The sequence below is a fragment of the Genypterus blacodes genome, unplaced genomic scaffold (assembly GCF_046128005.1).
Source record: "Genypterus blacodes isolate CSIRO-AG114 ecotype Tasmania unplaced genomic scaffold, CSIRO-AGI_Gbla_v1 ptg000053l_1, whole genome shotgun sequence".
Classification (NCBI taxonomy): Eukaryota; Metazoa; Chordata; class Actinopteri; order Ophidiiformes; family Ophidiidae; genus Genypterus; species Genypterus blacodes.
The window spans coordinates 94,221-118,147 of NW_027466865.1; the positions used below are offsets into that span (position 1 = coordinate 94,221).

Genomic DNA, 23,927 nt, shown 5'->3' on the forward strand with positions numbered 1-23,927 from the left:
GGAAGGGGGTGGGGCTCTGGGGTAAAACCTTCACTCCCAATGATCTCGGACGCAACAAATAAAGACAAGGACAAGCTGCTCTGTAGGTAAACAAGGGTTTCAAATGTTTTATTCTGTTCATATCACTGGCAATTATAAACTGCTGCTTTACCAGTCAAAAGGTTTCCACATTTCAAGTGCTTCCAGTGTCCAAATCCTCCAAATCTAAAAAGTAAGTGCACAAACGTCCACCTGTAGTGACTCTGCCACCGATCTTTGGCCTTTCCCAGGAGAAAGGCAGGAGGACATGTTGTTTTGGGCGTGTGTGTGTGTGTGTGTATTTTGTGTGTGTGTGTGTAGCACCACGCCTGAGATGTCACAAGGAGAAGGAATAACCTCTGCGACACATGTCGACGTATCACACACACACACACACACACACACAATCTCTCTTACATGTGATGTACGTCTGATGTGTCATACATTTGCGTCTGTTTAAGGCATTTGCCACTTTGTATGCGGGGACGGACCAAAAGTACACACAAGCACACACACACGGTAGCTTAAACATCTGGTGTGGCGGTAGGTTTGTTCGGATTCCACACCTGCTCCTTAAGGGCAGGTGATCAAAGCACCAGGATTTTTGTGTGTGTGTGTGTGTGTGTGTGTGTGTGTGTGTGTGTGTGTGTGTGTGTGTGTGTGTGTGTGTGTGTGTGTGTGTGGCGGGCACAGAAAACAAGGGGTCTCTGCCCAACAAAGCATGCAGAGAGGTGAGTCAGGCTCACGCACACATACATACACGCGCGATCACACACACAGACTTAGACATGCACGCGGCGGTCCGTGGAAGACGCAGACGAGCGAGAGGCGGCGGGGCCCAGACGGACGAGGCGGTTTGGGTTCATACACCAGGTCGTTGTAAAGTCGACTTTTTTTGCATTTTATTAGTAACATAGAAACAAAAACAAACATACAAAGTGTTAAAGCGCCCACCCGCTACCACCCAACTCTTCTCTCTGAGGACAGTGACGACACAAACACACACACACACTTGCTCACACACATTTGCACGAATCGACAGATGGCATTTCAGTGCCCACACACACGCCTCGTTTTCAGTGAACCCCCCCCCCCCCCCTCGTCTGAAAGGTTTGCATTGAACACAACAGCAGCATTCCACACCAAAGACAACGATCCTATATCTATTTTCCGATTTTTATTCTTTTTTTTTTGGTTTCCCATCTTCATGCTTTACGAGTCGCGGGGGACCGATGAGGGGTGGGGGAGGCGTATCCAGGGGATGGAGGCCATCAACATTCAAACCTTTGTCCGCGTGTTCCTACAGAACCCGGAGCTGGATGCACCCCTGTCGCCCCGCCGGGCTCCTCTCACTTTTTATACTTTTTTAATTCACTTTTTTTTAAATAGATTATGTCAATTTTTTTGTCTTATCACTCTCCCATTAACTGGCGAGTCGGCCTTTCAAAACCACGGAGAAAAAAAAAGTCTGAATCAAAGCACAAAGGAAACGGGTTGTCTGCTGGGAGCACCACACCGATCGTAACAGACACAAGAGACAAAGCTAAAGATTCTATAGATTGACTAGTCTGTGCAAACAAACTACACATAGGTAACTCTGAATAAACCTCACGAGAAGAACAGAAGCTATACTAATTAAATAGATTTGTATATTCATCTATAATTCCATATAGTAGATCTAATAAATACATTTTTTTGATATACATAGAGATCTTTTTGTAAACTATTTACATATAAAAGGTGTACATTTTTTCTGGGAGATACAATAAATAGCTATGAAGGCAAGGCAAAGCAGAGAAAGTGTGGTTTAACATTTTTTCTGATGTCGTTCTCTTCCGCCGCAAATAACCCGGAAGGAACCTTTGCTCCGTACATGAAGCTCGCGCTCTCGCCCGCCCCTGGCCTCTGCATCGTGGAATGTGCTCTGTTTCTCTCCCCCTGCTCTATCGCTTTCGTGTCGGTGGGTTCAGTACTCCAACCATCGTCCCTGCCCAAACATACCAACTTCTGAGCTGGGATGTGAGGGAAGGGGGGCTGGCGTCTTCCCCAAACCTGCCGTTCACCCTCGTCGTCGCCATCGGGTTCAGACGTGACTAAATGACACACGCGCGCGCACGCACACACACGTGATAAAAATGCAATAACGCCACCGTCATCAGAGAGAGGCAGAAAACATCCAACCTGCCAGTAACATCCCCCACCCCCCCACCCACCCACCCACCACCCCGACACAATCTCATGCTGCACAAGTTTTTTTGTTTTTGTTGTTTTTTTGCGTTTTCCTCAGAACACGTTTTGAACGACAGGTGGACATAAAATGGGCGACGCACACAGAGGGCTCATTGTTCTCAGCTTTTAGACCTTAAAAAGGGACCGTTAGACTTGTTAGAATCGTTTTCCCCCAGGTGAAACATTTCTCTCAGGATACTCTGTATGTATCCTTTGCATTTTAGGCGGCCTGGACTGAACAGAAACGTGAGGCGCAGATCAATACGCTCCTGCCTGTCTGTCTGTCAGCATCTGCCTATGTTTGGGAAAAGTTTCATCTTCTCTAGCTCTTGTTCTCTTGAGATAATAATTCAAAATAATAATGACATCACACGTCCTCTGTGTTTCTGTCGGCTCGTAAGTGAGTGAGGGACTTTTGGAAGCAGCTCTCTGTTTACTGGAACCTGCAGTGAAACGTTTCTGCCTACAACAGAAAAATTGTTTGGCAGGGAAATTAAATTTGGTCTAAACTGCTTCCTTTTTTCTAAAACAAAGGCATATTTCTATGAGAAAGGGGCTGAAAACAATGAGCCTTACAGGAGACGTAACAGAGCTGGAGGGTTTCTGCCCCGCTGGGTGCTGAGGGACGTATTGCTGCCACACTGGTTTAGTGTCCACAGACCAACGCTGCTGTGCGGTGAAACACAGGCAGGCCACTGACCATTTCATCTGATAACATTGCTGCCACAGATGCCGCGAGACCTTCAAGTTCTTCAGAGAAAGTGTTTGAAAAAAGGACGACACTTTTGTTTACAAAAATGATTTAAGTGCAAATTCCCGTGCACACGTTTGACTGAACAGGGCGGTAAAAAAAGGCCCGCGTCTGTGTCACGCCCGAGAGGACGACTTGGAGAGATGGAGGGATGCACACATACGCTGTGTATGTATGTATGTGTGTGTGTGTGTGTGTGTGTGTGTGTGTGTGTGTGTGTGTGTGTGTGTGTGTGTGTGTGTGTGTGTGTGTGTGTGTGTGTGTGTGTGTATGTGTGTGTGTATAGGTAAGGTGAACTCCCTTAAGTGCTTCCCATGGCTCTTGAGGCATAGAAAAAGAGGCAGTGGGGTTTTGTGTGGTAACATTCTCTGGCTGAAAGTCGCGTTTCTGATGGACGGAGGGGGGCTTGGTGGTGGAGGTGGCAGTGGGGAGGCGATGGACGGAGGGGTCGGAGTGACTTCAAAACCCCACTGGTTCGATAGGAACAGAGCACAGAGGGCAGAGGCGCTGCTCTGGGTGCCATCATTGTCCACAGAGGCCTGGCTGGAGGGACCTGAGACCGGGTCAGTCCAGGTGAGGAGGGGAGGGGGGGGGGGGGGGGGAGTGTGGGTCTGACTGGGAGTGGTGGTGTATTATTGAGATGGGATCGGGCGGCTTGGACGCTGGGCGGCGAGTCAACGCCCTGCGTTGTTTATAGGCTGCAGCCCAGCTGCTTGGCCCTCTCCTGAGAGTCCTGGAGGTGCTGCAGGCGCTGCAGACTGGCGCTGGCGTAGCCCTCGTCGCTGCAGCTGCTGCGCAGGCTGCCCCGCTCGTCCCCTGAGTCGCTCACACTGCTGGTGCTCCACTCCAGGTCACCCAGCAGGTAGTCGGTCCCCTCCACATCCACATCCAGGTCTTCTGTTTGAGCAAGGAGAGAGTGACAACGCGATTACAAGGAGAAACAGAACAATAGCAGGAAGCCAAGGTTTGATAGAACACAATTATTAGATGGTGTGTCAGGAGATCTGATGTTTGAGCCCAAGCAGGAGCCCCACTAAAAGCCAAACTCCAGCAACCAACTCCATTTTACTAAATCGAATCTAAAACCAGCAGAATGATGTAGTGACTGAGTGCGCTGCTATGTGTCAGGCTCAGTGACCGAGTGTGTCGCTGCTGTGTGTCAGGCTCAGTGACCGAGTGTCTCTCTTTGTGTCAGGCTAAGTGACCGAGTGTGTTACTGCTGTGCGTCAGGCTCAGTGACCGAGTGTGTCGCTGCTGTGTGTCAGGCTCAGTGACCGAGTGTGTCGCTGCTGTGTGTCAGGCTCAGTGACCGAGTGTCTCTCTTTGTGTCAGGCTAAGTGACCGAGTGTGTTACTGCTGTGTGTCAGGCTCAGTGACCGAGTGTGTCGCTGCTGTGTGTCAGGCTCAGTGACCGAGTGTCTCTCTTTGTGTCAGGCTAAGTGACCGAGTGTGTTACTGCTGTGTGTCAGGCTCAGTGACCGAGTGTGTCGCTGCTGTGTGTCAGGCTCAGTGACCGAGTGTCTCTCTTTGTGTCAGGCTAAGTGACCGAGTGTGTTACTGCTGTGTGTCAGGCTCAGTGACCGAGTGTGTCGCTGCTGTGTGTCAGGCTCAGTGACCGAGTGTCTCTCTTTGTGTCAGGCTAAGTGACCGAGTGTGTTACTGCTGTGTGTCAGGCTCAGTGACCGAGTGTGTCGCTGCTGTGTGTCAGGCTCAGTGACCGAGTGTCTCTCTTTGTGTCAGGCTAAGTGACCAAGTGTGTTACTGCTGTCTGTCAGGCTCAGTGACTGCGTGTGTCTGCGTGTGTCAAGTTTACTGACCAAGGGTGTTCTGGATGTGTCAGAATCAGTGATCAAGTGTGTCTCTCTGTGTGTCAGATTAAGTGACCGAGTGTGTCTATGTGTGTCAGGCTCAGTGACCGAGTGTGTCTGCGTGTGTCAGGCTCAGTGACCGAGTGTGTCTGTGTATGTCAGGCAAAGAGACCGAGTGTCTCTGGGTGTGTCAGGCTCAGTGACCGAGTGTGTCTGCGTGTGTCAGGCTCAGTGACCAAGGGTGTTCTGTGTGTGTCAGGCTCAGTGACCGAGTGTGTCTGCGCGTGTCAGGCTCAGTGACCAAGTGTGTCTGTGTGTGTCAGGCTCAGTGACCAAGGGTGTTCTGGGTGTGTCAGGCTCAGTGACCAAGTGTTCTGTGTGTGTCAGAATCAGTGGCCGAGAGTGTCTATGTGTGTCAGGCTCGGTGACCGAGTGTGTCTCTGTGTGTGTCAGGCTCAGTGACCGAGTGTGTCTCTGTGTGTGTCAGGCTCAGTGACCGAGTGTGTCTCTGTGTGTGTCAGGCTAAGTGACCAAGGGTGTTCTGTGTGTCAGGGTCAGTGACCGAGTGTGTCTGCGTGTGTCAGGCTCAGTGACCAAGGGTGTTCTGTGTGTGTCAGGCTCAGTGACCGAGTGTGTCTGCGTGTGTCAGGCTCAGTGACCGAGTGTGTCTGCGCGTGTCAGGCTCAGTGACCAAGTGTGTCTGTGTGTGTCAGGCTCAGTGACCAAGTGTTCTGTGTGTGTCAGAATCAGTGGCCGAGTGTGTCTATGTGTGTCAGGCTCAGTGACCGAGTGTGTCTCTGTGTGTGTCAGGCTCAGTGACCGAGTGTGTCTCTGTGTGTGTCAGGCTCAGTGACCGAGTGTGTCTGCGTGTGTGTCAGGCTAAGTGACCAAGGGTGTTCTGTGTGTGTCAGGGTCAGTGACCGAGTGTGTCTGCGTGTGTCAGGCTCAGTGACCGGGTGTGTCTGCGTGTGTCAGGCTCACCCTGGTCGGAGTCGGACTTGTCGGAGGAGCGGGTGGAGCCGGTGCTGTCCATGCGGGTCCTCTCCACCCCGAGCTGCTCCAGGCGCCTCCTCAGGTGTCTCTGCTCCCGCTGTAGCTGGTCTAAGGTGTGCAGAGATCTCCTGTCGCTCTCCTCCAACCTCTGCAGGGGAACAAGGCAGCAGTGGTGTCACAGGTGTTTCACAGTCTGCAGCACAATCTAAGGTGTCACTTATGTATGGTTATATTTCACCTTCAGCCTCCAATGAGGATCCAATTATCAATTAAGTTCACCAATAAGATAAGATAGAACTTTATTTATCCCAAAGGGAATTGTTGAATTCTTAAATCTAACCTGCTCATTGTAGCAGTGCTGCATTATGGCTTTATATTGTGAATTTGTTAAATACAATAATCATGTTGAACTTTGCTTTCTGTCTGTCGAGCTGCTCCTGATGCCACTGTTTATGTTCTCTCCTTCTCTTTGAGGTCTCTTTGAGGTTGAGAGTACAACACCGTGTTGGGGCCTTTGTGGATTGAGAGGAGATATCAAGCACGCAGTTGTAATGTTGCGAGGATAAAGTCATAATATTTTAAGGAAAACAAAAGTGCATTGTGGGTATGAGCGTAAACAATCTGTCAGCCAGCCAGTGAGTGAGCCAGTGAGTGAGTGAGTGAGTGAGTGAGTGAGTGAGTGAGTGAGTGAGTGAGTGAGTGAGTGAGTGAGTGAGTGAGTGAGTGAGTGAGTGAGTGAGTGAGTGAGAGAGAGAGAGAGAGAGTGAGAGAGGCTGCTGACTGGACTTATGGCTTTGGCAAAGGCGGAGATCTGGTGGAGTTTAACTTTAATATCTGATTCTCAAATGAGGAAATAACACCAGTTCATTAAAAGTATGAAGACATCCATTCCTCCCTTCCTCCCTTCCTCCTTTCTCTCTTTCCCTCTCTCTCCTCTTTCCCCTCTTTCTATATAAACAATGATCTCCAAAATACCCTACACCTGTATGCACAATGTCATGTACAATATCTGCTTCAATAAAAACAAATTGCAAAAAAAAAGAAAGACAGTATGAAGACATGAAGCTTGGGCTCGGCTGCTTTATATTCTTGTCATCTTTTTCACTTTTTCGCTTCAGTTTTGAGTTAATTCTCGAAATCTCTGTTCTTACATTTTTCTTCATGCTGTGTGTGGTATGAGAGCAGCTTGGAGAAGGTTTGTGCCAAAAAAAGGCTTTGCAACGTCGCAAAATATAAATGTGGAGTTACTGAAAAAGGAGCCCACATGTGATCTAATTTTTAAAGAGGCGGGGAGACCTGCTGACACTGTGTCACACACATAAATATAAATTGAGCTTATGGCCTGTGTGTGTGTGTGTGTGTGTGTGTCCAGTGTGTGTGCAATGTTAACATACTTGCTCATACTAGCGTCCAACAAATGGCCCTCGTCATATATCAATAAACTGTACATACACATATACACACGCACACGCCTACCTTGATGTGATCTTTGGCCTTCATCAGCAGGCTAAGGGTGGTGTGCCTGTTGACGTCTGGTCCCAGGGGAACGAGGGATTTCAAACGCTCTAAACAGAGCCGTAAATGTGCCCGTCTGTAGAGAGAGAGACAGAGAGAGATGCACATTGTTAGGCTCTAACATTCATGTGCAGATTTGGACATTAAATTCATGTTTGCAGGTCAAAAAACCTACACAGTAAAGTGTGTTACTGGGTCAGATACACATTGTGCGGTCCTGTATGTCAAATCCATATGATGGGCTGAACAAACGCCACGACGGAGAAGATAATCCAAAAAAGCTAAACGTTTCTGTCGACATTTTCTTCAGTGGTTTCTGTACGTTGTTGTTAAATATGCATGTCTTCTGTTTAGAGCCGCACGTGTCGTATGGACACCTGTGCGTTGCTCTGTGACATATGTTAAGATTTGATCTTATTGTGCGTGTTGACTTTCTGATGACATCATTAACTTGCTGGTCTGGGCTCCGCCTCCTCCTCAGGAGCTTCTCCGGCCCTCTGAGCAGGCAGCCCTTGGCAGCTGTCGGGGTCTGGTGGGTGTTTGTGACCATTTGACCCCGCTGTTACACAACACACACACCTCCAGCTCCAGCCTTGGCTGACTGCGTATGTGTCTACATGCCTGTGTGTGTGTGTGTGTGCCTGTGCCTGTGCGTGTGCGTGTGCGTGTGCGTGTGCGTGTGCGTGTGTGTGTGCATGTGTGGGTGTGTGTGTGCGTCAGCGTCTTCAAGAGAGCGACTGTAAGAATGTTTTATGCAGCTCAAGGCTACATGAGCTGTTTGTGTATTGTGTGGAATGAAATGAGCGTCACTACAGGAAGCAGCGCCTACGTTTGCTAAAAGTTTATCCAAAACAGACGAGGACTGATTTGACTGTGGGCAGAGGACACTTAAATATATTCTCACCCCTTATCCTTTCAAAGCACACACACGCAGGCACACAAACACACACACATACACACACACATAGCAACTGAAGCCCACACACACACAAACAAAGTAGCATTCAGTTGCTAAGACCGAGCGCCTCTGTCTCAGCTGACCGCATCCAAAGGGCAGCAGGCAGGCTGCCGTTACGTAACATGGAAATGCCCTGTGTTGTTCTGACATAATCAGGTATCAGCAGAGTTTGCTCGTGTTTGTCGAGCAACGTTGACTAGCTGCAGACTGGTGAGATAACGTGTGGTCACATGGCCGTCTGACAGGACGGGTGTGGCAGCAACTCACTGCTGCATCAGTGGTGACAGGTTATTCTGGTTCAGTGTGGCCTTGGTGCAGTGTGTCAATAGGTGAGTGTGTTTGTGCTTTGACAGGCCACTGTGTGTGCGTGTGTGCATGTGTGTGTGTGTGTGTGTGTGTGTGTGTGTGTGTGTGTGTGTGTGTGCGGCCTGCCGGTCTGTGTTCAGCTCACACACATCAATGCTCAACAACCACTTCCTCATCTGCCCCACAGTGACTTGAGCTGCACGTCACAGCTACAAGTGAGTGAAATGAAGTTGAAATGACACTCCAGCAATTTACTTAATTTAACCTTTTATGGGAAAATAACATCCAAGTTAGGTCACTGACATTGTTACTATGATAAGTTACTTGACATTCCCTTACTGGGACTGTGAGATGGACGTTACACAAGGCACAATAAAATTGAACAGTAATCTCAACTCAACAACTCATGTTGTTGATTTTCGTTACACTATCATGATGCAACATACTTGACATTATGGGATTAAGGCACTATAGGATAGCTTTAACTATAGGAGATCCAGGAAAAAATAAAACAGAGGTTTCAGAGTGAAAGGTCATAGGAAAACAAACTAAACTTACAGTATAGCTTTCATGTAGAGGAGCTTGTAGAGGCTTTAACGTGTGTTCATGGATCTATAAGGGTCCAATCTATCGACTGAAGGTCAACTAGGATGAAAACACCAAATATCTTCTCCAGCTTACAAAATACAAGACCTGCGTCAGCGATTTTCCCCAAAAATATTTTGTAAAAACTGCTGCTGTGTCACTTTAACGTGTTATGTAAACACACATGATCTGTGTGACTGAAATAGAGCCTCTCACACCGAAACTCCACATACTAAAAACTACAACTGGGTCAGCAGGGTGAACGTTTGCTGGAGCGCCAGTAAATCACCCCACTCTCCTCGCTCTTGCCCTTTGACCACATCAGTAATTGCCAATGACCGGCTGGGGAGGGGAGGGGGAGGGGACACACGCATGTCAGGAAGGTGCGGCAGTGCTGGGAGTCACGTTACAGACGGCAACACGCAGAGGGGGAGGGGTCTCGGCTAGAAACAGAGATTTCACTGAGCCAATATTGCCGGAGGGGGGAGGGGCCTCATCGACCTCCTCTGCCTCGCTGGTAGTGGGTAGTCACGAGTAATTTACTATCCGGCTATGATGGCTCTCCATCATCAAGCCACGGGAGAGAGAAACTGGCTCAGGGCTATGAATGTGCTCAAGTGTGCTACCCAAAGACTGCAGTCATAATTTTGACGTACTGCTGCCGTGTCATTTAGTCGGACATGAGGTGTCTTTGCGTGCCCACACACACACACACATACAGAGCATTAAATCCCAGGTGCAGGCCACGGCTCCATATATTATTCAAGCTGTACACTGAGCTGCAGCTTTGGATCAACTGGCACAGCGTGAAACCTGGAAGCATTTGACGCACTGGTCCTGAAATGCGCTGTAATGTGGATTATTCTGATTATTTTGCGTCAAGGAACAAGATAAGAACAAAATTGTCGTCTCGTCTGATGTGATGAACATGTTTACGCTGCAAATAGAGGCCTGGAGTTAAACGTATGTAAACACATTGGACATTTACATAAAGGTTACAACTACGACGATGCTCGGAGTAAGACAACATATCACCACTAACACACAACATTCGCCTAGAGTACGCAACTGTTGATTCATTTAGGTTTGTACGCATTTCTTCAAAGCATATTCAGCATACCACAGCATTCTAATTATCTTACCCTAATTATCGAGTGTAAGCAAATGAGGTGGCACTCAAGCTGGCGTGTGTAGTACAGTGTGTGTGCCTGGAGCGCCTTAGACGTGTGTGACCTACTTGTTGGAACTTGAAATGTTCTGATTTAATCATTTGGTAAATCTAAGCTTTTGAAGTAAAGTGAATCCATTTCTTCTTCCAGTAATATGACGTAAAAAGTGTTGATGACTAATCGACTGATCACTGTGGTCAGTGCAGGTTCACCTCAGTCACCCATCCATGGGTTTACACGCATGTAAACGCTTAGGTTCCTTTTTTGACACAACACTTGTGTTTTTATGTCACAATTAATATCGTCATCATCTGTGCAGAACTTCACACTCACCCACTGCATGTGACTTCCACGTAACAATCTACTGCTCGTCTGACTCATTCCGTTGTGCAAATACCACTTGTGGGCTAAAATAAGGCGGTGTATATCTCCGGAACGTCCGCGGATTTATAGGGACTTTTTTTCACAATCACAACGTGGGAGGGAACTTGAGTGGTTTATTTTTAGCACCAATCCACATATAAAAAACAAAACACCAGAGATGTTTCACGTACCTGTTCTTCTCCATTTCATTGTGCGTAGACCTGCAGAGATAAGAGGAGAAAAAAACACACACACATTAGCACACATCATAACACAGCTGGGAGCCAGGACTGACTGAACGGTGTAAGGTTTCCCCCTCGCTGTCTGCCATCACTGCAGTCTGAGGCCACACTGCGGGACGGGGCGAGGGAGTGAGCGAGAGAGAGAGATAGAGAGAGAGAGAAGGAGTCGTGTGGGAGTGTATGAGCAGTGAACAAAACCCGATTTGTGGAAAATGCAAAAACACTAATAAGACTACACAGGCTATTGTGACGCCGCAAAGGCACAAATCTGTGGAGGAAATCTGTGCGTGCTTGGCACAGCTGGCGTTGGTTACGTGACGAGGCAGCCGGGAGGGTAAACATAGTAACAGTAACCAGAAACAGCAGATACCGCTAAGATCATCCACTGTTCACGCAAGTGGTGTGTGGGTGGAGGTGGAGACGTGGTGCTGAAGGTAAACCGAGTGAAGGGAGGGAGCCAACAGCCAGCCGGAGTCCTGCACTGCAGTGTTAAAGCCACACACACACACACACACACACACACACACACACACACACACACACACACACACACACACACACACACACACACACACACACACACACACACACACACACACACACACACACACACACACACACACACACACACACACACACACACACACACACACACACACACACACACACACGCACGCACACGCACGCACACACACACGCACACACGCAAATGCAGTTCCTGCCCCCCGCAAAACTCACTAAAAGCCCTGATGAGGAAGTATCTTGGCTTTGTTGCTGTTGTTGGTTTCTGTTTTATATAGTTGGCATTTAAACAACATTTCTTGGGCTGTACTTCCCTAAGAGGATGAGTAAAAAAGAAACAGAAAGTTAACTTTATGGGGGGCAGAGAAGAAGATCCCAAAAGCATTCCTGAGCTGTCCTCTACCTCCACCTGACCTCCCACCCTCCCCACACACACACACTCCCAGAATAGCCTCTGCACCTTCTGTGGCTCTGCTGGGCACGCTGCTGTCATCGCCCCACAGCCTCTCTCGCTCACACACACACACATACACACATACACACATACACACATACACACACTCCCAGGTTCAACACCAAAGTTGAGCCAGATCTGACAGTGCGCTTTCTAACCTTATAAATACTCTTCTCCTAACCTCAACCTCTTAACAAGATTCATCCCACTGCAGTGTGACTTGAGGCCGGGCGGCTGGACTGTGCGGTGTGGCGTGTGACCGGCCCTCATACGCCAGCGTGTCTGCGTGGGTATCGTCTTATTTCAGCCCTGAGTCTCTTTGGGTGTTCTCCATCTCACTCGGTCTCCTCTGGCCAAGCTACATTCCTCCACACAGCAGATAGTTGCTGGTGACATAACAGTGACTGCTCAGGGCTGCGCCTGCGATACCCCTCCCACCTGGCCAACACCCTCTATGTGCCCCTCTGGATAATGTACCCAGGACACAGCAGGGTACAGGCGCACTCAGACATGGACTGAAACGACTCAAGTATTTCTGCACAGTCAGTACGTTTAGATGCACTCAATACAAGTGTTTGTCCTTACTGAGATTAAAGGCAAACATGCAACTTGGTCACATACGCGTATGGAATCAATAGGATTCAGCCCCTACACATGCCCCTACATCTCCCCCTGCTTAATCGCAGGGGGAGATGAGGAAATGACGAAGTACATCTATTTACAATTAGACAACCTAGCTCAGAGTAAGAATACTTACATTTGAGCTGATTTCCTTCACATTGAGGTGTATAATGTAAACATAAAAGGGCCTACAGAGCAGTGTAATGCTGTTACTGAGTAATATTGGAGTATAACTTACAGCTCAGTTATTGCAAATTAATTATGATGGACTATTTCCATGTTTCTTGTGTTTTCGCTTGACTTTTTATTACTGGAAGCAGCACTGGATGACTTTGTTTACTGTAAACTGCTGAGTGAAGAGGAAAGAGGAAATGTATCAATGTGCGTGTGGGGAAATCACATCCTGGTGAAAACCAGTTTCAAATGATTTCCTCCTCCTTTTCGATGGATGAGAATCTGTTCAAACCAAACACAATGAGCTGTAGTGACCCTGGATGAGCTGATGTAAACGGAAGTGTTGTCATGTTGGATAAGGAGCGTCTCTATATTGAGCAACTGACAAATGTTAAGTAATTAATGTGAAATAAAGTGCAACATCTACAAATGTGGAAATACTAAATAGCACAGGACCCCTGCTAGAGCCACACAGAGCCTGGGACCAGACTGATGACATCATATGGGGTCATTGATTAATATCCCAACGTGATATTAAATCATTTCCTGGTGCTTTATGTAATTCCTTACAGAGAAGGGAGTAACTTCATAGAACACCTCAACTGCTGCTCATAATTAAGCTGATCTTCCCCACCCTTATACTGACTGGGATGCATTCTCACAGGCCAGCGTGTACTCTGAACAAATACTTGTGGAATGAGGTCATTGCACCCAAGACATCATCAGCACAATATAGAAAACGTCGATGACAAGTCAGCGTTGACTCACATTGTTTCCACGCAAAGTATCCAAGCAACGAGATTGTCTATCGGGAACAACGGACTGACAGCTTGCGGAGACACGACGCCAACAAGGTGTTAATTATTCACCAGAGTCCATCAAAGGAAACAAACTGAAATAAAGTTACATTACTGAAGGTGCTTGTCTGGTTTTCACTTCTTTTCTAATATTCAATCAATTAAAACAAATATCTCAAATAATGAATGTGAGCATTGCCATCAGAATGTGCTGCGGCGGGACGACTGCTCTGATCGGAGCGTTTACTTCTACTACTGTTCTCTCCCGACGCACAGAGTAAAATTCAATACTAAATCTAGAACAAAAAACCTTCCCGCATCGATCTTCTGACATGAACTGGTACAAGATGGAGTTATTATAGAGCTATTGTGCCGTCAGTACTGTATGTTTGTTTGCGAAACACTTGGTTTGGATCATGCTGGGTCACTGAATTGAATTGGTTCACCTGCACTTCTTTCATTCAGCTTTTTAAAATTGCTCTTTGGTTGCATTGTTTCATCACGACCACATTCACCAAGCCTCACCCAGCGCAGCAACGTTTGCCTGAACAATAACACAGCACAATGAAGATCGCATTTGCCTGCACGACGAGAATGCAATTCATTGTATGATTTCTATAGTGCACAGTGGAGGCTCAGTGTGCAAGGTGTGTACGCGTGTGTGTGCGTAGGATGGGGGAGGATTCTCCATCAATGTAATGGAGGGGCTGGTGTTCTCCATTGCCTGCCAAGAGTGAGAACAGAGCAGGAAAGACACACAGAGGGTGGAGGAGGTGTGCGTGGGGTGAGAAGCAAGAGCGCTGAGGAAGAGGGGGAAGTCGCTACTACTGACATACATACACACATGCACACACACACACACACGAGAAAACAGGGACGACCCTCCCCCACTACCCACACATCTATACCATGGGGAGGCAACAGAAACTAGAGGGCTGGTTTCCAGTATATATACGCCGCTGAATGACTTCAAAAGCAGGCCACTGTGTCCTTCCTTTCCTCAAGTCTCAACGACATCAAAGCTCGTTGATGAGTGATGAATTGACAATCGGCGTGGAATGTTCAAACCCTCACCAAACAGGGAATTTTACTCGTTTTACCGGTTTGTCAGTTAACAATCAAAAGCTGGTATCATCCCACATCATATGGAGCCATCTAGGCAGTGCAGATTTTCAGAACACGTGCTGTACTGGCCTTAAATAGTAATGAGTAATGGCTGACGATATGATCGCGGCTGACGAGGAAGCTGTTATGGCTTTGGATGAAAATCTTCAAGCTAAGGGCGGATTCAAGACTCAAAATAGCCCCCCGAAAAAAATCAAGCGAGGGGCTAGTGTGGGAGTGTTGCTACGGCACCGTGAGAAGAAGAGACAAGTACAAGGAAACACCAAAACATCACACACTGACTTTACCGTCAGTCTGAGGCTGGATCCTCCCAACATTAGCCGGCTTTACATTCGCCTGGGTTTTCTACGAAAAATGGGCAGCTGAAAAACGTCAAATATCACCAAGCATCAAAAAAAGAGGTAAACCTCTAAGGATTTAGCAGCTTTGTGTGAGATTAGCTGCTTCTATCGGCGTAAGCTTACTTCGATTTCTGTCGATTTCAATTGCATTATGGTGTAATCCTCATAATCTCATCTGATATAATCAAAGTTTAACATATATGTAACCAGACTGAAAAGGCTGTTTCTACTCAGTCCACAATAGCTCAATATATGGTAAAGGAATCTGGTGTCACAGGGTTGACTGGGGCGACGGAGTGACAACGTGAAGTGAACACACAGGTGACTTTAAGACTAAAAACGAGGACTAACCTGCTTCTGGCAGCACCGAGATAACAAAAGAGTTACACACTGTCCACATTATACGTGGCACGCCTAAAAACGTTTAGACATGTTCAGACATGTACAGAGGAGGAAGCAGGTACGTACAATCCAAAGTTATTGTCATGTGTGTGTGGACCCAGTGGAGGCAGCAGCTGTGCCTCCATCACTGAATCACTGACACTGAACAAGAGTCATGAAATCAGGGCGGCCCAGACTCTGAACAAACCTTCCAAAAACCTATCGAAACATTGTGACTGCAACGGTCACCAAAAGTGGGGAATGGAGCATTGGACCTTCATTAACCTGCAGCCAAGGCCGTCAGAAACAGCTGGCCTAATGTTGGCTAACAGGCAAAGGCAAATATTAACATAACATCAAGTTACTTTTGCTGTGCACACATATACACACTACATTTGAAATACTCTTCCTCTGAAGTGTACTGATGAGGCAATACTGGATTTCTTTTCTAATTCTATAGGAAGAGCTGCAGGTTAAAGTGAACAGACGGGAGACGAAGCTTCAGGTTGTGACACATTATCAATCAGCATGTTTACTTGCACTCTATTCTTTAAACATTTGTCTGCACTGAGCTGTGAATGAGGCCAACTTACAAGACAGAATTCATAGGATTCCTCCATCTCACACGGAGCAGGAGGAGAATCCCTGTTTGATTGTCTTTATGGTACAATAATGAGTTTATTGCTTCAGAGCAATCAGATATGATATTGTCAGAATTTTCACAGGCATGTAAATGTACTAAAAGAGAAGCTTATATACAGTTTTAAAATGTATGGTGTAGGAATGTGAAATGTTTAGCTGTGTGGCTATGAGAGCACCTACTGTATAATACACAGGGTGAACAGAGGTAAAGGGCCTATATATAAAAACACATGACCATGCCGCAGCCCATGAGCTGTATGCTGATGTAAAGAAACCACAGTGTAACAGGGAGTAGTGTCTTACGCCTTATAAAGAAGCAGCACAGCCTCACATATCAAATGTCATCGTTCATGACTGTGAGTCATGCTCCTTTACACGTGGAAGTGTGAAATGAGGATCCAGCTCTTATCTGACCTGACATGACTGTTAGACTTCTGATTAGAGAAGTAGTACGGCATGACTGCTGTAACCGTAGCCTGAATGCGTGCGTTAGGTGGAGTCAGATGAGGTGAGCGGAGCCACCGGGGCTCATCCCTCCTTGAAATACCGTCTGCAGTCACCTTGACTGACCCAGTTTGCCTCGGCGAGAAGCCGCTTGCCTTAAGCCAGACTGATGTTTGCTGCCGTCAGTCACAATCTTAAAAAGAACACACCAGCAAGGCAGCAAACGCACACACCACCATATGACGTGTAGGTTTACCTACTGAAGGACTTTTGCAATGTGGACAGACAAAAGGCAAATAGACAAAGGCAGAGGAGAGCTTGTTAGCTGCACCCTCCGTGTATGATCTATGTATCTACAACACCTCGGTGTATGTTTCCCCGCTTTATTCATCTTAAATATCCCCCCGAAAAACTGACAGGCGTATGTTCTCACAAAACACCACAAAATGGAGACATTAGCATTTTAAATGCCTTCAGTCAGACAGGATAAATGCTATGGAAACAAGACACAGCTTTACATTCAAATTTAGATAATTGAATGGCATCATACGTCAAACACAATCCCAGATAAAACACCTAATCAATTATCAGTGTGTATCCATTGTCACATCATCATAATCTATACAGCACAGGCCTATAGGATGCATGTGGTGCCAACTTATGTTCAGCCTCTTCTGCACAAGAGCCTAACAAAAGGAGACGTTTTGTTTGGGCTGTCAAATTGTAATTGTGGGAAAGAATGAACTATTCTGTGCATATTAATTATACATCTTATAGTAATAGGATAAAACATAATGAAAATAAGCTCTGAGGCTACATCTCTGTCATGTAGTTCGTTTTTTGTGAGGCCATTTAGTCTGTTTGCATTTGTGTTGATGGTGTTCATAGCACTTGTGTGGTAGCAGACATACATACATAAACATGATTTGAATATGAAAAGCTGATGCAGGTACACACTGTCCCATCCTTTTCCCTTTCCTGACTACTTCCTGTTTTAGTTTCCCAAAATGATTGGCAAAAAGCACCCAGTGTTACAATTGTGTTCTGGCTGAACGTACCTGCTAAAATCCTAAAGGTGACTTGGCACTGTGCCGGCTGTAAAACACCCTGAATGCCTGTCTGCGCTGACACAAATTGAGGTCTGTAAGTAGCAAAACACAGGTCTACAATCATCCAGATTATAGATTTTTGCCATAGGTTTTGGCTTTCCAATAAGGTTTTTACATGGATAGAATTTCACTTCCATTGTTTTAGCGTGAATGTTGGGGGAGAAAAATCATCCATGTTAGCACAGTGCACCATTTTAGCTCCAAACCCTTTCCCCTCTCCACCATTTAAGTGGTGGGTGGTGACTGTTGGTCAGAAAAGGCTGTATTTCATGAGCAGAGACGCAGCAGCAAATGCATAATGATGGTCAATGACAGTGTAGCAGCAAATGAAGTAATATGACCTGTAAGAAAACACCACCATTCGAGGGAATAGTGGGTTAAGCCTGCACGCAATAGCGCCACACAGAAAATGGGGATGTGATGAGTGCCACAGAGATCTGAGTCATCTTTACCTGCTACTTGTGTTTTTCTTGCTTTTGCTTTTCCGTTTCAAGCTCTCCCTCTCTCTACTGCTGGTGAAGGGTGGCATGGAGGCATAGCCATGTTCAGCCTCTGCAAGCGGATAAACAACATACTGGTCACATGTTCTGATATCAAGACACTGCAAAACACACAGCCACAGTGAGAAGAAGCCAAACCCAGAACAGGAGCACAGCAAAATGTGACACATTTGATTGCAATCTTTGTGGAATGCAACAGTCAAATGTCTCTGTTGATGGCAGCAGGCATGCAGCCATCGCATAATGTTTTAAGGGTTTTTCTTTTTTTGCTCAGCCTGGACAATGATGTCATCTTGAACTGGAGTAAACCCCACTAGCCAACCACAACAGAAGGAAAGGAGGGGCCTGCATGAAAACAATGTCTCTCTCTGCACATCTGACTGCATCTGGCACATATGCATTTTTCCATCATCGTTATCAACATGCACATATGTGCTTGCATATAAACAATGCATTGCACAAGTCTCTGATCCCCTGCTTACAGAGAGATGTGTGTGTTATTGTGCAAAACCCTTAATATTACCTGCTTAAATGCATGTCCCAGTTACTTCATAAACACACATGCACGCAACTCGATGCAGATTAGCGTTAAAATGACAGGGTGACAGGTGTATGAATGAGCCTGCCCGGGGGAGGGGGCTGCTCTTGTTTGTCAGGAATGAAATGGATCGAAGAAGAAAAACAATGCAGTCATACTTTACCTCTTTCCCTGCGATCAAGGTACTCGGCTGCTTCGATCAACATCTGCACCATTCCGATCGCCGCCATTTTCAACAATAACACTGATATTATTCTAACACTTCGACCTGGGACTCCGTGGCTGTACACAACCTGCTCTCAGCCCCTACAGCTGCTTCTCCTTTCAACACTCAGCTGGTTCCGTGTCTGTCACTGGCTATTTCAAAGACAGGAGTCTGCGAGAAAACACGCTTTAAATGATTAAAAATAGCTTTTTAAAAGTTAAACGTCGTGGGAAAAGCAGCTTTCCTATTGACGATGTAACTGTTAGCTTTAGCAGGCTGGTTCAGGCTCGCGCCGACAATTTGAAAGCTAACTGCGTTGCAATAAAATGTCAACTATACAATATTTTATTTATAAGATAATTCCTCGATAGTTCCTCGGTAAAAAAAAAAAAGCAGCTTGTTGACTGAAAACAACGCGAGAAGTGCTGGGTATTTAAAAACAAGCGGAGTGTCGCTCGGTTCTATTAGCAAAAATGAAGGTTTTTGTGAAAAGTTGCCAAATTGACGGTGAAAGTTGATGCTAGGTCGCAAGCTGTCGACCCTCAGCCAGTTGTCATACACTTGCCTACAGTGAAATGAGTAAAAACCGAGCTCGCTTTTCTAAACTTCCACCGACGATGTCAGATTCCAGTGCCCCGCTTCAGGGAAGTGTTTAGCTGGCTAGTTTGTGCTGGTTTGGCGATGATATGTCTCGCTGGTAAAGCAGAGAGCGACTGACATCAACAGAGGAACAGCGGGTGTTTATCAAACTGCTTCCAAAATAGTGGCTTGTTGATCTGGACGGCGGCGAACTACTGTACATCACCACAAAGCTTATCCGTTCTGACATGTGATTGGCTGTTGGTAACATAACACGCTGCGCTCCTATTGGATCGCTCAGCTGTCGATCAAATTGGAGGGTTGGACCTTAATGCAACTGAGGGTCATATCCGGCCATTTTGGCTCGAGTCACCATTCTCGGAGATTTATCGTACCAAGCCATAATGGAGCAGTTTCTGCGCAACGCCCTCGTGCGGCCTGATTGGTTATTTTACAATAAGCTTGTCAGTCATTGGTCAAAATGCCCACGAGCTACGGCGACAAGACCCGCTTCTCGCTGCCGGCACGCCTCCTCTGCCATGCTGGTTCGCGGTGTATGGCGATGATTGGTTTTCATAATGTTGTTTGTCTTATTTTTTGAAGAGCGATTGGCTGGATTCACATGCGTGCACGCTATTGGTGTTTTCCTTATCCAATCACAAAGCATAACTACGGAAGCAGACGGACAGCTTTATGAAGCATGATGGCCATATTAACCAGCTCTAAAATTAGTTTTCACGTCAAATATTAAATCTATAGCAAAAATTAAAAGGATATAAAACTCATTTTATTCACTTGATTATGGTTTGTTTATGTTTATTTATAAAACCACCTTAAATCCGCCAAAAAATCAGAATATTTGGTGAGAAAACATACACCAACCACATGGTAACATGTTGTGCAGGCTTACTGTTTGGAAAACTGAGGGGTTCTGTTACTTTGATCATATTAGCTGACAAACAAATATAAACTTAAGTGTTATATATGTAAATAATGGATGACTGACCAATAAATATAAACTGAAGTGTGACAAATGTAAATAATGGCGTAGGGACAAAGTGTCTGGCCGGTGTAAGCTTTACTTTGCATTACTAGGATGCATGTTCATGTTTTTGGAACAGTTTATTTCAATTACAACACCATATACAACTCAATAACAGATGGCTCCATGCTTTGGGTCCACATTGGCTCTCCTGTCAATCGATGTAGCTCACTGCAAAACACTTTACACTTCAACTATAAAACAATAAGGTATCTCCAGAATGTCTGCGCAGTATCACTCTGATCCGCAGCTGTGAGGGGAGGAGAGCTCTAACAGGCACTGCAGCTTCTGGGTGTCACCGTGGGTTGCTGCGGCTGTCAAGCAATGAAGTCCAGTGGTCTGTTGAATCCTCCTTTTCTGTTCATGTACTGCCTATAAAAATAAATATATAAAAAAACATTACATCACTGTTACCCTCGCAACACTTGCAGATTACATCATCGAGCACCAATAGGAGAGCTGGGATGTCTACATAGAAACACCTGCAGAGGTGATTGGCTGCAGTGACGGTGCTTGTGGCATTAAAGTGCTCACTGTGAGCAGACTGAAAACTTGGTTGTTTTTACACAGATGTCTGGCTAACAGTTGGCATTGAAACTTAATCTATCTGCGACAATAGAATAGAGGTGGGCCTTAAAGACCGTTAAGATTATTATAAATAAACGTGTCTTATACTTGGTAATATTGTATGGCTGCACACCTGATGTGAAAGACTCTTTAATAAAATGAATTGATTACCATTTTCCTTTGAATATAACATACCTGTATTTTCTCTTCATGGTCACGTTGACTGCATGTGCATTTCCAGATCCAGCGGTTTTCCTTCCCTGTGAGAAAACAAAGCTACTTACTCTCATATAAAACACATTTTGATCACCACAGGTTTAATTCAGTATGGTAGAATAGCTCTGCACAATCTGTACAAGGGAGGATACAAGATTGACAAATGATAAATATACGGCTGAAATGTGTTCGGAATGAAAAACGTGCAATGTGTGATAAAATTGATATTTGATAGCAAGATGGCAAAACATCTAAAGAGGAATAACTGTCATTACAGCTCTAATAACAGTGAGGATAGATCAGAAAATACTGAGGCAGCTGTTTGATTTAAGAACCAAATAAGACAAATTTAAAAAAAAAAGCAGTGAAAGCACTTTATTGCAGGACCTGGATGCTCTATTAATCACACAAAATGGCAAAAAAAAAATACAATCATCAAGCAATCTCAGTAAAATGTTTTGCCTTGTAGAATGCAAATTGAACACAGTGCGCCCCCTTTTGGCTGCAGAGCGTAAGACACCGTTTGCTCTCACCTTGGTGGTGTTGAAAGAACCAAATCCCATTAGCTTCATCATCTCGATCTCCTCTTCCGTTTTGCCTTCCATGTCTTCCTCTGACAAAAACAGAATTGCATCACGCAACATATTCATGGTAACGTATAAGATAAGCGTATTTGTAAAAGGACTTTTCTGCAGCAACAAGCCAGAAATGTTCAAACAGTAAGACACCAGGGATATTCTAGAAAGAAGTTTTAGCCAACACTTGATTTGTCAAACTTCTACAATGTTCTGTACTAAAGCAGGTTCTGCAGGAGTTGTTGGATTTGCTGCATGATCCGGGCAACATCTAAACTTCAATAATGAACACAAACCCATTTTATGGAATACAGCAATGGGTTTTCCCAGACACTTAATACCTGAATGTTCCTCTTCAATGAAAACAGAATACACCCTCTCTCTGATGAAATGCTCCAAGAAAAAGCTTGCACAGGAACTGAAATTTCGGGACAAAATATAAGTATTGTGCCAAATGTCCCCCTTGTGAAAACTAACATTGATCTGATACCTGAGATCTGGATGGTCTTTGCCTGCTTATCTTTGCCTTCTTTTCGATCATCCTTTTGCCTTGAGGGAGATTGAGAGGAGGAGCGAGGGCGTCTTGGAGACCTGGAAAAGGAGCACAAAGGTGGCTGCAGTTAAGGGCCTGGTGTAACGCACCTTCAAATAAACAATCATTAAGACAGGAAACAGATGTGTTTGACAAACTGGGGGACTGGACTCACCTGGAGCGCCTTCTGTGAGGAGACCGAGAGCGACTTCGCCTCCTGTCTCTGTCACGGTCTCGAGAGCGAGATCGTTCCCTCTCCCTGCGCCTTCGCTCGCGTTCCCTCGAAGTCGAGCGAGAACGACGTCTCTCTGCAGGAAATGAACACACGAGGTTAGCCATGGGCCCAAACACTTATATGGCACAATAACATTCTTCTCTTGTAAACTGAATCCAGGTTATCTTATTCACTGTGTTGCATTTCTTCACAGCAGCATTTATAGCAGGAAAGGTACAAGTCTCTGGCTTTAAAACAATCATGTCAACATATAAATATATCTCCAGATGGGGTGATGAATTTAGTCATATTACAACAGAAATGCCACAGTGAAATGATATTAAACTATATGGTATGTTATGTTGCATTGTTGATGACCCAGAAGCCATTTTATTGACGATTTAAGATTTTTGATAAAAAAAATCAGACTAGATGGGTCACTAAAATGGCGTGGGAATGCATTGCTTCTAAAATACTACCTAACTAACTCACTAACAACTAACTTCAATACTCAACAACCTACATTTGTTCTTGTTACAGTAATGATTTTGGCTCGATTACATAGTTGCTATAAATTTCGGGATTAGTTTAAGATGCCTTTAACGCAAAACGATGTCACCTTCTTCTGTTCAATATTCCCTGAAAATGATTACTCCCATTATCATTTAGCTTCTGAGGTGGAATTAACTTAAATAATTTAAATACAATTAAATGAGTTTGTTAGTACGTGTGGTTACGGGGGTTATCAAAAGATGCCGATGGTTAACATCAACAAAACAAAGCTGACATTAACAACATTTTGTGTACATTTAAAGTGTTTCATTATTTTCAACAATTGAGTAGATGTTCACTCATGCAACATCCGTCAGAATGTAAAGTTTAATGGTTTAATGTCTGAACGCTCGAAACGCAACAACAACGTACAGAGCGACACGGCTAAAGTTAGCTTAGCTTCCGCTTCTTACCTCGTCTTGGGGGAGATCGGCTCCTGCTTCTGCCCATTTTACGCCCAAACTCCTGCCAAATACTATTGGACAACAAAAGTTAATATTTATATGTGAGGGGGAATCTTGTTAATTCGCGGTTTTGTTTGGGTTACCTCGATGCTAACAGGAACAAGCAGGGGATTCTATTTAGGCAGCTGATAACTGAACATCCGGTGCTTTATTCCATCGCTGAGCGCCCTCTACTGGCCTGGAGCTGTAAGGCGTCGTCGTTGTAGTTGTTGGGCAGACAAAACAAAACAAGACAAATCAAAACGACTCTTTCCTCTCTATGTTTTTGTGACTGAATGATTCAGATGGATCTCTTTCTAAATTAGACAGAAGAATAAGGATAACCATTTACATGTATTGTTATATTGCTGTTCAATAAAATGTATAAAAGACCCATTTTCTATTTTGTTGTTTGGA

General features: G+C 45.4%; 2 protein-coding genes across 3 annotated transcripts; both read right to left on the bottom strand.

Moving 5' to 3' along the window:
- Positions 1–81: 81 nt before the first annotated feature.
- On the bottom strand, positions 82–19,585 carry mxd1 (MAX dimerization protein 1). Its single transcript, XM_076150774.1, has 6 exons — positions 18,749–19,585; positions 18,000–18,099; positions 10,887–10,916; positions 7,276–7,390; positions 5,788–5,947; positions 82–3,895 (listed from the first exon to the last, which is right to left on the bottom strand). The coding sequence occupies exons 1-6, from the start codon at positions 18,813–18,815 to the stop codon at positions 3,690–3,692; spliced, it is 678 nt and encodes a 225-aa protein (XP_076006889.1). The 5' UTR covers positions 18,816–19,585; the 3' UTR covers positions 82–3,689.
- An 887-nt stretch (positions 19,586–20,472) lies between these two features.
- snrnp27 (small nuclear ribonucleoprotein 27 (U4/U6.U5)) lies at positions 20,473–23,693 on the bottom strand. 2 transcript variants are annotated; one of them, XM_076151183.1, is made up of 7 exons: positions 23,615–23,693; positions 23,481–23,542; positions 22,477–22,609; positions 22,260–22,360; positions 21,728–21,807; positions 21,174–21,238; positions 20,473–20,783 (listed from the first exon to the last, which is right to left on the bottom strand). In XM_076151183.1, the coding sequence occupies exons 2-7, from the start codon at positions 23,515–23,517 to the stop codon at positions 20,729–20,731; spliced, it is 471 nt and encodes a 156-aa protein (XP_076007298.1). In that variant the 5' UTR covers positions 23,518–23,542; positions 23,615–23,693; the 3' UTR covers positions 20,473–20,728. The 2 variants fall into 2 exon arrangements, with proteins under 2 accessions (XP_076007298.1, XP_076007297.1); XM_076151182.1 differs by having other exon boundaries at positions 23,481–23,676.
- Between the last annotated feature and the right edge of the window lie 234 nt (positions 23,694–23,927).

Coding starts and splice junctions, on each gene's coding strand:
- mxd1 (XM_076150774.1), bottom strand. CDS start 18,815: ATGGCGGCGATCGGAATGGTGCAGATGTTGATCGAAGCAGCCGAGTAC. Junction 18,100..18,748: donor CCTTGATCGCAGGGAAAGAG/GTAAAGTATGAC, acceptor ATCCGCTTGCAG/AGGCTGAACATGGCTATGCC. Junction 10,917..17,999: donor AAGAAAAACACAAGTAGCAG/GTAAAGATGACT, acceptor TTATCTCTGCAG/GTCTACGCACAATGAAATGG.
- snrnp27 (XM_076151183.1), bottom strand. CDS start 23,517: ATGGGCAGAAGCAGGAGCCGATCTCCCCCAAGACGAG. Junction 21,808..22,259: donor AAAGACCATCCAGATCTCAG/GTATCAGATCAA, acceptor TGTTTTTGTCAG/AGGAAGACATGGAAGGCAAA. Junction 21,239..21,727: donor GTTCTTTCAACACCACCAAG/GTGAGAGCAAAC, acceptor GTTTTCTCACAG/GGAAGGAAAACCGCTGGATC.